This window comes from Mustela lutreola, chromosome 16 (assembly GCF_030435805.1).
Source record: "Mustela lutreola isolate mMusLut2 chromosome 16, mMusLut2.pri, whole genome shotgun sequence".
Classification (NCBI taxonomy): Eukaryota; Metazoa; Chordata; class Mammalia; order Carnivora; family Mustelidae; genus Mustela; species Mustela lutreola.
The window spans coordinates 26,339,784-26,354,371 of NC_081305.1; the positions used below are offsets into that span (position 1 = coordinate 26,339,784).

At 56.0% G+C, this 14,588-nt stretch overlaps 1 protein-coding gene across 6 annotated transcripts in view; it reads left to right on the forward strand.

Moving 5' to 3' along the window:
- Window positions 1-14,588, forward strand: part of KIFC3 (kinesin family member C3) — a 66,720-nt gene that overhangs the window by 46,905 nt on the left and 5,227 nt on the right. For all 6 annotated transcript variants that reach the window (XM_059150835.1, XM_059150837.1, XM_059150838.1 and 3 more), the window contains 9 exons: window positions 7,380-7,445; window positions 7,968-8,111; window positions 8,265-8,504; window positions 9,020-9,193; window positions 9,799-9,946; window positions 10,031-10,161; window positions 11,439-11,550; window positions 12,848-13,029; window positions 13,992-14,096. In XM_059150835.1, coding sequence (XP_059006818.1) covers window positions 7,380-7,445; window positions 7,968-8,111; window positions 8,265-8,504; window positions 9,020-9,193; window positions 9,799-9,946; window positions 10,031-10,161; window positions 11,439-11,550; window positions 12,848-13,029; window positions 13,992-14,096 — 1,302 coding nt within the window. The remainder of the gene's footprint in view (window positions 1-7,379; window positions 7,446-7,967; window positions 8,112-8,264; window positions 8,505-9,019; window positions 9,194-9,798; window positions 9,947-10,030; window positions 10,162-11,438; window positions 11,551-12,847; window positions 13,030-13,991; window positions 14,097-14,588) is intronic.

Below are 14,588 nucleotides of genomic sequence, written 5' to 3' on the forward strand. Positions count from 1 at the left end.
CTACCACTTGGGCCAGGAGCTGGGTTCGAATCCTGGCTCTGGGCACTGATATTCAATTAGCTGTGTGAGCTTGGGCTAGTTAATTACCACTCTGCACCTCAGTTCCTCCATCTGTAAAATGGACTCACAGCATCTGATGAGATGAGCCAATAGAGCTGATGCTGCTGTGACCACTACCGTTCTTTACTGGGAAGAGCTTGGATTTGAAATCACACAAACAAAGTTCTAGTCCTGGCGGGGCTGAGCGCTAGCTGGGCGCTCTGAACCGGGGCTCATCCATGTCGCCCCATGGTTCCCGGACAGATCAGTCATGAGACGGACGGAAAAGCGGACGGAAAAGCGCTGTGCCTTGTGAGGTATCACTTCTGCTGCTCTGCTGTCCTGTCGGCCTCACTGGGGTTTCACGCAGATCGACCTTCCTGCCCTTCTCAGTGTTGCTCATCCAAGAAAAGAAATGGGGGACGCTCTGCCTCACGCTCACGGTGCCTTGTTCCCAGCCTTACCTTACTTGCCTTCTGAATGTGGCTGCCTTCCCACAATGCTCTTCCTGAAAGGCAGTGTAGCCCCGGCAGTTGAGTTTGAGGGCCCCCTGGCGGTCCCCACAGACCCGAGTTTCAATCCGACATCCACTGCTTAGTGGTCAGGTGACCTTGAACGAGTTGCTTAACTAAGGCTTAGCTTCATCTCTTGGAACCTCCGTTTTCTTCCTGGACAGTGGGGATAACAATGGTATCTCCCTCACAGAATTGGGGGTTCAAAGGGGTGATCTTAGGGAGCCCCTGTGCCCTACAGACCAAAATGACTTAGTAAAGGGGGCTGCCATTATCCTGCTGGGACCTGGGCTTGTGTGGCTGCGGGAGTCTTTGGTGGCATCACTATGATCAATGTCATGGTGACATTTGAATTTCCCGGGAGCCCACTGTCTCCTTGTGGGGAGCAGTCAGACCAAAGGTCCTTGGTCTTCGGGCCTCTGGCTGACCTAGGCCACAGAGGCCACCGGTCTTGGCTTGGCAACCAACCTGTGGCTGCGGCCGGTCTGGATAACTGTCCCCAGGTCTGGATGACTGTCCCCAGCATTGGCAACAACAGCCCCAGGCCACATCCTGGCAACCTCAAGCTCCCTCTCCTTTGTGGATGTCCCTGGAGCAGTGGCCTCTGCGCTCCCAAGGCTGCTGCCAGCGGTCCACGTGCCCACACTGCACTCCCCTCTCTTTGCCCCTGAACCTCAAGGTAGAATCTTAAAAAACTGTGCTTAGAGGCTGCAGACTGGCGGCCTAGATCAGCCACCAAGTACGTCTTGTTTCCCTGTTTTTTTTTTTTTAACCATTAAAAACATTGTGATAAATACACCTAACATAACATTTACCGTGTCAGCCGTTTTGAGGTGTATAATTCAGGGTATGAATACATTCACACTGCTCTGCAGCCCGCACCACCATCCATGCCCAGAACTCTTATCCCCTTGCAGACCTGAAACTGTTCCCTTTAAATACTACCTACTCCCACACCCCTCTCCCCCAGCCCCTGTTCCTCAGCATTCTACTCTCTGCCTCGATGAATGTACCTATTCCTGGTGCTTCATGTAAGTGGAATCACAGTATTTGTCTCTTGCAACTGGCTTATTTCACTTACCATGATGCTTTCCAAGTTCATCCATGCTGCTGCAAGCGGCAGGATTTCCTTTTTTTTTTTTTTTTTTTTTTAAAGATTTTATTTATTTGTTTGAGAGAGGGTATGTGTGAGTGCAAGGCGGAGGGGAGGTGCAGAGGGAGAGGAGGAAGCAGACTCCCCGCTGAGCAGAGAGCCCAACACAGGGGTCCATCCCAGGACCCTGGGATCATGGCCTGAGCCAAAGGCAGAGGCTTTACTGACTGAGCCACCCGGGCGCCCCAGGATTTCCTTCTTTTTCGAGGCAGAATAATATTCCCTTGTATGGATGCACCATGCTTTGCTTATCCATTCATTCATCATTGGACGCTAGGGTTGCTTGCCCATTTTCATTATTTTGAATAGGGCTGCTACAACCATAAGGGTGTCCGAGATATTTTAATTCCTTTTGGGTAAATGCCCCAAAGTGGAATTGCTGGCTCACATGGTCGTTCTAGTTAAAACTGAGTAATCTACCATCCTGCTTTCCACAGCAGGGTCACCATTTCACATTACCGCCAGCAACACACGAAAGGTCCTGGTTTCTCCATATTCCCAGCAATATTTGTTACTTTCTGAGAGCTTGTTTGTTTGTTTTTTTAAATACTAGCCATCATAATGGGTGTGAAGTAGAATCTTATCCTGGCTTTGATTAGCATCCCCCTCATGACTCGTGTGTGAGCTTCTTGTCGCGTGCTCGTTGAGCATGTATCTGTCTTCCTTAGAGACGTGGCCATTCGAGTCCTTTGCCCATCCTGAATTGTTTTGGTGGGATTTTTTGTTTTGTTTTGTTTCTTTTTTTTGCGGTTGTGTCGTAGTTCTGTCGTATTCTGAATATTAACCCTTCATCAGTATATGATTTGCAGACAGTTTCTTCCATTCCATGGGTCGCCTTTCTGCTCTGTTGATGGTGTCTTTCGAGGGCACAAAAGGTTTTCATTTCGATGAAGTCCTGCTTATCTGTTTTCTTGTGGGTTGTCTTGCTGTTGGTGTCCCATCCAAGAGAGCACTGCCACATCCAGCACTGTGAAGGTCTTCCTCTATGTTTTCTTCTAAGGGTTGTATAATTTTAGCTTTTACATTGAGGTCTTTGATCTGTTTCGAATTAATTTTGTCTGTAGTGTAAAGCAAGGGTCCAGCTTTATTCTTTTGCACATGAATGTCCAGTTTCCCGGCACCATTTGTTGAAAAGACTGTCTTTTCCCCATTGAATGGCCCCGATGCCCTTGTCAAAAAGCAGTTGACCGCATACGTGAAGGCTTATTTCTGGGTTGTCTGTTCTATTCCATTGGTCTCTATGTCTGTCTTTGTGCCAATACATCATTATTTTCATTGCTGTAGCTTCGTGAGTAACTTCTGAAATCAGGAAGTGTGAGACCTCCAACTTTCTCTTCTTTTGCAAAGTATGTTTTGGCTCTGGGTGGGGGGGTGTCCTTTGAGATTTCATGTGAATTTTAGGATGTATTTTTCTATTTCTGCAAAAAATGTCATTGAAATTTTGATGGGGACTGCGTTGTGTCACTTTGGGTAAAACTGACATTCTAACAATATGACCGTCTGTGAACATGGATTTTTTTTTTTTTTTTTAAGGTTTTTATTTGTTTGAGAGAGCAAATGAGTACAAGCACGGGGAGGGACAGAGGGAGAGGAAGAAGCAGACTCCCCGCTGAGCGGAGCCCGACATGGGGCTGGATCCCAGGAGCCTGAGATCCTGACCTGAGCCCAAGGCAGACACTTGACTGAGCCACCCAGGCATCTCAAGCTGTCTTTCCATTTATCAGTGTCGTCTTTAATCGATTCCAACAACGTTTTACAGTTTTAAATGTACAGATCTCTTGCCTCCTTGATTAAGTTTATTCCTATTTTATTCTCCTTGATGCTATTGTAAATGGAATTGTTTCCTTAATTTCCTTTTTAGATTATTCATTGTTTGTGTGTAGCAGCACAACTGATTTTTTTTTTAAAGATTTTATTTATTTGAGAGAGGGGGAGAGCATGGGGAGAGAAGCAGAGGACAGAGAGGGACAAGCAGGGCTCGATCTCCCCACCCTGAGATCAGGACTGAACTGAAACCAAGAGTTGGCCCCTTAACTGACTGAGCCACCCAGGCACCCTGAGGAACCACTGATTTTTACATGTTGATTTTGTATTCCGTGACTCTGCTGAGTTCGCTTATTAGTTCTAATTGGCCTGCTTTTTTGTAATCAGATTAGTTGTCAATCTTTAAGCCTTGGCTAAATTCCCACAAAAATCTGGACTTCCTATTTTGTCAGAAAATACTGGAAGACGTGGCTTCTCTGGGTTGCCATTCCCGTGTGGCACCCACTGCCTGGGGCCTCGTAGCAGATCCTGCCTTTGGCAGAAGCCAGCGTCCTTCCTCTGGTGCCCAGCGCTGGCTGCCCTCATCTCCAGCACCCCTCCTGCCCCACGCCCTGCCTGACAGCCTCACTCGGAGACTCTGCTCTGCCTCTCATGCACTCAGCATTCTTTCTCCTGCTGTGTACCAGGGGCTGTCCTAGGCACAGGCAGTGTGGCACCCACACAGGACACCAATATCTCTGCCTTCAGGGGCCTTCGTTCTAACAATAGAACAATAGAACTCATTAAGTGCTTTACATGTATTATCTCATTTAATGTCACTTAATCCTCCAGACATCCTCCCAGGGGTGGCCTCATTAGCCCCATGAGGCAGAGTTGAGACTTTTCCAAGGTTACTCAGGGGGTAGGGTGATGTCTATTTTAGAAAGCTGGGCCGTCTGCCCTGAGAACCCAGGAGCTCAGCTGCCCCTCACTGGCAGAAGGACTTGGATGTGAACACTTGGCGGTGGGCAGGGCAGGCTGGATGGGGCCAGACAAGCACAGTGAGCAGGCATGTGGCCGGGAGTCGGGTGTCCTGCGAGGGGATATATGTGGGGACAGGATGCGGTGCTTCCCGGGGATGCCCCTCTGGCCTCTGTTTCACTGAGGTGTTCTGGATCCCAGGACCTCTTGCCCTTTCAGCTCAGCAATGCCTTGATCTTGCCCCTGAGAGAGCCCTCTTTTCCTTAGAAGACAGCTGTGGTGACTGTGAGGCGGCCTTGGTGGGAGGTGGGGAGGTAATCAGCAGGTTGTCTCCGCCGGTGGGAGCAGACAGTCTCGAACACAGCCCTTGGCGAGGGCAGCCCCACCCTCCTCCGAGCCTGCTTCTGCTGAGACGCAGAAATGTGGGTTTGTGGCAGACAGGCCCCAGCACCCTGCTCCCACTGAGGCCCTCCGCACCAGGCCCATGATCCAGTTTCTCTGGCTGCCGGGGAGCCTGAGCCTGGGCAGGGGTATTTCACAGACCTGGTCCTGGTCCCTTCCTCCGCCCTGGGGTTGTCGTGGGCAGCCTGCCAGGAGCCTGCTTCTCCTTTGGCCTGGCTCTCTGCACTCAGGAGTGTGCGTGCTGCGCTTCTGTTATTCAGGGGTTTACTGAGTATCTAGTGTGTGCCAGTCACCTGCTGGGGGCGGGACCTCTGAGGGCCAACAGAGAGGGTCCCTCCCCTCTTTTCCTCCAGATGCAGGCACCACGTCGGACTCAGCTGGGGCACGTGTGTGAAGGGATGCCCACAGGAGCTCTCTTCCCTGGAAGGCCTTGCTCGCTGGTCTGGTTCACCCCCAGCACCCTACTCTGCCCTCACCACTCCTGAAGCAGAGCCTTCTGGGTGGAGGGCAGCCGTCCCGCTCATGAGCCACACACCACAGAGTGGCTTGGGCCTGACGGACAACCCACAGTGTTGGTGGCCTGTGCCCCCAACCCCACCCCACCGCACCCCGTTGTTGGAGATGAGCCAGGATCCAGGAGATGACTGACACCTCTGACGAAAAGAGTGTTTGACAGCCTCTTCCTCAACCCCCCACCCACAACCCCAGCCTTCTGTAGACAGTTCCTTTTGGGGCACACCTTAGGGATTCCAGGCAGAGCCCTGGAGCACCCAGAGTTCTGATTATGATGCAAGAAGAGAGCAGGAGCCTGGGCTGCAGGCAGGCGCAGCAGGCGGGCCTCCTGGCCCCCCAGGCAAACCCTGGAGAACCACACTTTTGCCTCATCCGCGTCTGAGTGCCAGTAGCATTAGGGACGAGCGAGGTCAGAGCATGCCTGCTCGGTGCTGAGGAAGCGGCCTGTCTGGGGCACCTGCTCAGTGCAAGTGGGTCTTCCTGCGGCGATTTCCCAGGGAAGGATGGGGGACAGGTGCACCCCAATCTTTCAAAGGGAAATAGATCCATCTATTTCAGGATGGGGGAGTGTGAGAGGAATTCCTCTTACTTGAGACTTAAAAATTGCCTAAAAGCACAAAGAATTTATTGGGTGTAATTCTACAGTCCAGAGACTGTCACTTTTAGCTGTTGCATTCACAGTTTTGTTTCTGGACTTTTGACCTAGTCTGTTGAGGGGTCTTCCTCCAGGTCAAAACTTCCAACAAACAACCGTAACCACAACGGCCCGTGTGAGCACCCGCCGTGACCTACCTGACCATCCCCCTGACGCTGGGTATTGAGGTTACCCTGGCTTCGTGGCTAAGGAGTAACAGGGGGCCTTCTGCCAGTGGTCCCTCGCTCATGCAAGCTCTGCCAGTGGTGTCTCATGCAAGCTCTCAGAGGAAGGGGGCAGAGAAGCAGCGCAGGCTTGGGCTGTCGTCTATATTTCCTCCTTCACCAGCTTTGCTTGGGGGAGCAGAGGCCGTCCTCTCCCACTCCGGGAGACTGAGCAGCTACCTGTGTGCCCCCTGTGCTGCCACAGACCACGGATGGATGACATCTCAGCCGTGTAAAATGGGGAGCTGTGATAAACCCTTACCTGCCGTACCTGGCTGGCCCGGCACCTGCAGGCAGTGGACTTCCTCAGCTGTTGCTTAGTAATAAGAACCCAGAGCTTCGTGGCCCGCTGGGGTAAAACCCACCTCCTAGCCCCCCACAGAATGAGTCTGACTCCCTGGGCCTTTTCAAGGTGAGGTGCGGTCAGATACAGTCATCACAGAATGTTCTGGAAGAAGATGTCCAGACATGCCCTGAGGAACACTGGTGCCAAAGTCTTCAGCTGTGTTTTTGGGTTACTTACTGAGAGGTTCCTGGAGTGGGGCTGATGCGGAGTCAGGGTCTGGGGCCTGCAGGGAGGGCAGTCAGCAGAGGGTGACAGGGGGTGCACCCCCTTCTCTGCTGGCCCCAGCTCTCCAGCAAGGCAGACTGGGAGCTGGCGGGGACAGAGGTCTGAGATGTGCCCTGGTCCCTGGTAGACCTGTCTCCACAGGCTGACTTGCTAGGAACCCCCTGAATGGAAGAATCTAGGTTCTGGGCAAAGACCAATCTAGGTTTTATAGTGTCTGGAGTTTATACAATTTGGGAGCCCTTTTAAGAAAAAAAGAATATAAAGTTACAAATACCTAAGTAGACAGAGGCCACAGCAAGGGCCAGTGCAAGGCAGGGGTCCTGAGGGTCAGCCTGAGTCTGGCGTGGGCTCCGAGTGGCGCAGGGGTCACCTCTGCTCTGCTTGCTCCCCAGACTTTCCTGAGAGCCTGGGCTCCCTGGGTCTTGCGTCGGGTGAGGGTACTGAAGGCTGTTGGGACAGGGCAGGTGTCTCTCACCTGGAGTCCCAGGCGTACCCTGATGCTTGAACACAGGGAGGGCTGATGGGGGGTGGGGGCTGAGAGATCAGGCCTGGGTGTGGCTGGAGGTGAGGAACGAGGCTCACCATGACCGTGGCTTTGTGCCCGTAGGTGGAAAACCTGAAGGAGAAGCTCATCAGCCAGGCCCAGGAAGTGAGCCGCCTCCGATCAGAGCTGGTGAGGCTCGACACCACCATCCCGAGGTGGGGGCTGTGGGGGGCTGACCCGGCTTTGTGCAGTCTGACCCTTCCGGATGGGGTGCGGGACCCCATCTCTGCAAAGCCCTCCTGTCCAGGCCGGGTGGGGGCCAGCAGACTGCCAGTCAGCCCCGAATACTTGTCACCACTCACTAGGCCCTCGAGGCCGTGTGACTGCCAAAGGGAGGGAGGTTACTTCTCGTCTGCTGATGTAAAAGAGGAGTGTGAAGTCTGTGTATAAATACGACTCTCTTGTTACTTTCACACTCAGGAAAATAGAATGAGAGGGGCGGGTGAAGGACGTCCCTCGGGCTCCCCTTCTCTCCTCTGTCTTCGCCTTATGTCCCTCTTGAGCTCCTGCTCTCTTCCCTCCCTTGCCCGCCTTTCTTTTTCTTCCTCTCCTGTTCTCTCCCCTGCCCTTGCCCCCCGCCCCATCTCCCCGCTCTCTGCTGCCCGGGTCCTCCCAGGCCCCATGCGGCCCCTGTGCTCTGGCTCTCTGCAGGGGGGCACAGACTTGGAGAAGCACCGCGACCTGCTGGTGGCGGAGAATGAGCGGCTGAGGCAGGAGATGCGGCGCTTCGAGGCCGAGCTGCAGGAGCTGCGGGCCAAGCCGGCGGCCCCCTGCACGGGCTGCGAGCACAGCCAGGTGAGCAGGCTGGCCTGGCCCCAGCTGCTCCTGCAGGGCTGGGTCCCCAGCGGCGAACCTGGTTCCTCACCGTGACCCCTGCCTGCTTGTCTGCCCTTCCCTCTGTCTGCTGCACACTCGTCCCGGCCTCCGCTCCCGACCGCCTGCCTGCAGGAGAGTGCCCAGCTCCGGGACAAGCTGTCGCAACTCCAGCTGGAGGTGGCCGAGAACAAGGGCATGCTGTCCGAGCTGAACCTGGAGGTGCAGCAGAAGACCGACCGGCTGGCCGAGGTGGAGCTGCGGCTCAAGGACTGCCTGGCCGAGAAGGCGCAGGAGGAGGAGCGGCTGAGCCGGCGCCTGCGAGACAGCCACGAAACCATCGCCAGCCTGCGGGCCCAGTCGCCGCCCATCAAGGTGAGTCTCTGGCTGGGGCCACATGTGGGGCCCTTGCTCTCTTGGCCCCTGGTGCCCAGGGCAGGGCTGCACCTTGTCTTGGTGAATGAGTAGGGGTGAGTGATTGGAGGAATCAGTCCAGATCTGTGCTCTGTCTTGCTCCCTCTCCTCCCCCTTCTTGCTGTCCGGGGCATGTAGTAGGCATCTGGCCCCTAAGGCTTGACGTGCCCGCACCTGCTAGGCATGGGTATGGGCATCGTAAGATTCTGCCCTTGTCTGCTCCGTACCCAGTCTGGGGCCACAGCAAGGCTCTTGGTGGGCTTCCCGAAGTGAGAGGATTCCCGGAGGCCCTGCAGCATCCTGGAAAGCCAGGACCTTGAAGCTCCTCTAGTTTTTTTCCTGGCTGCTCTGCGTAGGATGTCCCTGAGGGTCCCCTCTCAAAGTCAGCTGCATCTCAGCCCACCCCCCCCACCACCACCAAGGGAGGCCAAGGGACCCTCACACTTCCACCTGCCTGTCCCTTCCTTCCCTCTCAGTACGTCATCAGGACCGTAGAGGTGGAGTCATCCAAGACCAAGCAGGCCCTCAGCGAGTCCCAGGCCCGGAACCAGCACCTTCAGGAGCAGGTGGCCATGCAGAGGCAGGTGCTGAAGGAGATGGAGCAGCAGCTGCAGAGCTCACACCAGCTGACCGCGCAGCTCCGGGCGCAGGTGCACAGGCTGCTGGAGGGTGCTTGGGGCTGGAGGAGAGCGGGGGCCCACCCAGCTGGAAAGCCAGGGGTGGGCCATCAGTATAGTGCAGTGGGTCAGCCCTCAGGAGGCCCACAGACCTGGGTTCTGGTTCCTCCTCTGTTGGCTGCCTGTGTGACCAAGGCCAAGTTTTGTCTGTGTCTCAGTTTCCTGATGTAGAATGATGCCCTCATGGAACCCACCTCGAGGGGTCGCTCAGGGACATAATCCCAAGAGTGTCCTCACAAAGCCGCCCCCCACCCCACCTCACCACACACACATTCTGGGAAAGGGAGGCCTGGTCACCATTATAACATATGCTCCCCCCGCTCTCCTGGGGCCTGTGGCTTGTGCACCTGTTAGGTGCCAGGACCCAGGCAGGTGTTAGGGCTAATGAAGGAAAGAGCTGCATGGAATCTTTTGGAGAGCGAGATGGCCATCTGCCCCTCTCCTGTGTGTGTGTTTGTGCGGACGTGTGGGGGGCACTGTACGTCCACGTGCATGTGGGGTAAGGCGTGGGGCTTCTTTTGGGCACCCATCCCTCTCCCTCCCAAGCCCCACACTGAGCTTCTGGCCTGGGCTGTCAGATCGCCATGTATGAGTCAGAGCTGGAGCGGGCACACGGGCAGATGCTGGAGGAGATGCAGTCCTTGGAGGAAGACAAGAACCGGGCCATCGAGGAGGCCTTCGCCAGAGCCCAGGTGGAGATGAAGGCTGTGCACGAGAACCTGGCAGGTGAGCCAGCCGGCCGGGCCCTGCCCCGCCCCCCTTCCCGCAGCCCCTCAGCCTGTCCACCTTGCACCTCTCATGTCCCCCAAGGTGTCCGGACCAACCTGCTGACGCTGCAGCCAGCACTGAGGACCCTCACCAGCGACTACAATGGGCTCAAGCGGCAGGTGCGGGGCTTCCCCCTGCTCCTGCAGGAGGCCCTCAAGAACGTGAAGGCTGAGGTGAGTGCAGTGTGTGCCTGAGGGGTGGGGAGGAGGCTCAGAGAGGCCCCAAGCCCAGTCCTCCATTCCAAAATGCAGCAAAGCGCCCCCAGGCAACAGCTCCCCTCCCCCACTCACGGGGACTGACAAACAGACTGGTCAGGAGCACACATTTTGGTATTTGTCTTATGATTCTTTATTTATTTTTTATATTTTAGAGTGGGGGAGAAGAGGGGGAGAGGGAGAATCTTAAGCAGGCTCCATGCCCAGAGCAAAGCCCAACATGGGGCTCGATCTCACAACCCTGAGATCATGACCTGAGCCGAAATCAAGAGTCAGACTCTTAGCCAACTGAGCCACCCAGGTGCCCGTGCTTCTTAGGACTCTTTAGACCAAGCATGTAGCATATATCCTTGTATCTCAAACATGCTACGTATATTCTTATGTCGGTTTGTTTTAATTTTCTTAAGCTGTTCTCATACAGCATGAGACTAGCCAACGTCTTTGAGTGCCTCCTACGTGCCAAGCCTTTCATAGCTGTCAGCTCCTTGAATCTGTACCATGGCCCCGCAGGGTAGAGAGACTGATGTATTTTGGGAATAGAAAATAGTTCTTTTTCTGTAGGAAAATTATGTCAATAACATATGGACATGGTAGAAAGTTCAAACTGTGCAGAAGGTCATCAGCTGAAGAGGAAGGGCCCCTCTCTGCTGCCCTGGCCTGCACTCCCCCAAGGCAGATGCCCGTCAGGATCTGAGCCCCGAAACCCTGAGGACACACTCCCCTTCTACCCAACAGAGGGGAACATTGCATGCGTGGTCTGCATTTTGCTTCTTTCCCCTATGAAATGTGACTTGGAGATTGTTACTGCCCAGGTGCTACAGATCCACAGATTAGATGGTGTTATTTCCATTTTACAGATGAGAAAAATGAGACGTGATGACCCAGCTGGTTTTCTTGGGTCCCCCAGCTGCTCAGGGGTAGAGCTGGAATCTGGCTCCAGTTGGGTCGTATTATTACAGCCAGGTGCTGGTGGTGGGGAGTGAGGGCGGAGTCCTGGCTGTTTGCTTTGTTAGCAGGGCGACCTTGAGCCCTCGGCTTAGTCTCTTTGAGGCTCACTTTGTTCCTCTCTAAAACAGTGGGGGCAGCTACACCTCTGAGCAGAGGCTGTTGGAAGGAGTTGACAGGTGACAGCGCACCTCAAGCACTCAGCTTGGGGCAGGAGGGGAGACAGGCCAGGGGACAGGCCCGGTTGGTGGATCCAGCCCCCTAGAGCGCTGTGTATGCCCCCTCTCCAGATCGGCCAGGCCATCGAGGAGGTCAACAGCAACAACCAGGAGCTCCTGCGCAAGTACCGGCGGGAGCTGCAGCTGCGGAAGAAATGCCACAACGAGCTGGTGCGGCTGAAAGGTAACTGCTGGGGTGGGAGTGGGGCGGGGGGCAGGGGAGAAGGCTGGGGGCGCCCTGCACAGGGGTCCTGCCTGGCTTGGAGCTGATGCTGGCCTGCCCCCGCCCCCCCGCCCAGCCCCACTCCCTGGAGCCTGTTCCCGGTCACTGGGGGCTCCTGTACCTCCCGGGAACCCGGGCCCAGAGAGGTCAGGGAACTGGCTCAGACCCGCATGGCTACTGAGTGGCCCACCCTGGATCTAGACTTGGATCCATCCAGCGTCCAGCTCTGAAGCCCTCCCCCCAGTGCCTGTGGCAGGTGCCCCCAGGCCCGGAGGCAGGGAGGAGAGAACAGCGGGGGGGAGGGGTGCAGAAGCCCTGGGTGGTGGGTGTCTGGAAGGCCGCTTGTTCTGACCCTGGGCCCGGAGGAGCCTGAGAATGCTTGTTCACAGCACAAAGGGCCAGGGGTGGGGGGGGTGCTGTTCCAGACACTGAGACGTGGCTATGGGCCCACAGATGCTGTTGCTGCCCTCACAGGGCTCACGGCGGCTGGGGGAGCAGACGGTGATCTGTAAGCACCCAGAGGACCCCAACACTGCCCTCTGTTACTGGGGCGGGGGAGGGGCTCTAAGAGCCCCTCTGTGTCTGACAGTCGGGGGTATTGCTGGGCTTCCTGGAGGAGGCAAAGCCGTGGCTGAGGCCTGGATAATGGGTTGGAGTGTACAGGTGAAGGGGAAGGTGGGGAGTTTGTTGTTCTTTCCGGGGCTGTCATGGGGAGTTTGTTGTTCTTTCCGGGAGCACTGAGATCTGGCAGAAGGGCTTGAGCAAGAGGATGGCACAGTCTGTGCCCCCAGGACCCCCCAGAGCTGCCTTGTTGCCTGTCCTCATTCTGTGTGCTGCTTGTCCACCTGCTGTCTGGTTCTTTTTGCCCATCTGGTTCCCAAGCCCTGTTCGGGCATCCACAAAGTCCTTTTAGAATGACAGAACAAGTCCCTTGGCTTACTGGCACCCATACCCGTCATGGAATAGAGAAAACTGAAGTCCAGAGATAGTGTCCATTTGGTATCCCACCTGGACTGGGTACAGTGCCTGAGCCCCACAACTGACCTTTCCTCCCTGTCCCCAGCGTGAGGCTCCCACTCTCAGCCTGTTTGTCCAGGAAGAAAGTGTACTGATGCATGAATTCATGGTGGTGTGAGTGACTGACAGTAGAGCATTGCGGGTGGCCTTGCTCAGAAGGCTAGGACACCAAAGGATCCCAGTGAGGAGGCAGTCTGGTCTTGACTCTATGTACCTTTCTCTCCTCCCCCACACAATTCAGGGAACATCCGGGTGATTGCTCGTGTCCGGCCAGTCACCAAAGAGGATGGGGAAGGACCTGATGCGACCAATGCTGTGACCTTCGATGCTGACGACGACTCCATCATCCACCTGCTGCACAAAGGAAAGCCTGTATCCTTCGAGCTGGACAAGGTCTTCTCCCCGCGGGCATCACAGCAGGACGTGAGTGTGGCCCTGTGGGGAAGCGGACAGAGAGCAGTGCGGGGTTGCAGGGTGGGGGGAGCACACAGAGAGAGATGAAGGGGGCATGGACAGAAAGAAATCTAAGAGTGGGAGAGACAGGATGGAGAAGCCTGGGGTGCTGGGATGCCTCGCTTCTTCCACTGGAGGTGAGAAGACAGTGGGAAGATAAGGCTGAGAAGCCTCTGCTGAAAGGAGATTCAAGGACAGCCTATGGCACCTCCGGGGTTCATCCCACCCTTACAGCCCCGCCCACTCAGAGGCCCCTCCCACCCAGTGCCCATGCCCACCCATAGGGCCCCGCCCACCCCGGATCCCCTGCCATCCACGTGCTCATGCCCACCTACTTAGCCCCTCCTACACTCACAGCCCCGGCCACCCACCTGACCCTGGCAGTTGTTGCTTTTACAGCCCGGAGCACCGGGATCCGTCCCATAGGTATTTCTAGGACTCCGCAGCTGCCCCGTGGAGCCCTCAGCCCCTAAGAGCCACGTGGTCTCAGCAGCGTTCTTCTCTCCTCTCTGCCAGGGCTGACCGGCCAGACCTGTCCTGCTTGTACCCTCCTGTCCCTGTGCTTGGCATCACCTTTGCCCCGTCCTCTGCGGGCAGACAGACAGGCTGCATCAGGCTCCAGGCACATGCCGGCCTCCGCCTTCATTTTGCTGAGCTCTCCTTTAGTGTGGGAGAAGCTGGAGGCCCGGCAGCCCTTCCTCAGGCGCAGGCTGGCAGGAGGCACTGCCCTGTCTTCCCTTCAGTCTTGACAACCCGATTTCCCACTGAGGTCTGTTGTAAGGGGCCTGTTTAGTCATAAATTCTTCCACAGTGAGCCGCTTGCAGGTCACAAGATGTGCTGTATTACTGCTGAGGGAGAGGGCCATCTGGGGAGCTGCTGGGGGGCTCTTGGAGGGTGGGGCTCGCCATCTCATCCCACATCCCCTCCCCAGGTGTTCCAGGAGGTGCAAGCCCTGATCACCTCCTGCATCGATGGCTTCAATGTCTGCATCTTCGCCTATGGCCAGACGGGTGCCGGCAAGACATACACGATGGAGGTGGGTACCCGCTGCAGGGGGCAGGGGTTTGGCCAGTGAGGACCAACCCTTGCTGCCCTTGTGCCTTCAGGTTTCCGGTGGCCCAAGAGCAGAGCTGCTAGTTGTCTGTGTTAGGCCCCAAGGCCTGGAGAGAGGGCATCTTGCCCAGGAGGACCCGAGACGGTCCTGGTGGGTATGGGATGGGACTGGCGCTCTGTCAGCAATCTGGCATCAGGGAGCTCTCCATCTGACGTTAGACTCGAGGCCAGACCACCTGTGTGTCTCTGGAGTTGGGCTTTCATTTCGGCGCCATGCACTGAGAGGGCAGCCATGCAGCGCTGGGCCTGGGACTGTTAGGATGAATGAGGGCAGTCTCTGCTCGCTCGGCTGGGGTGGGACCTCAGCTCCCCACGGCCAACCCCCCCAGGCTGAGTGGCAGGAGAGGGAAGCATTGAGAGCAGGAAAGATCTCAACTCTAGGTAAAAGTGGAAGGTGGTTCCTGGGGATGTCTTT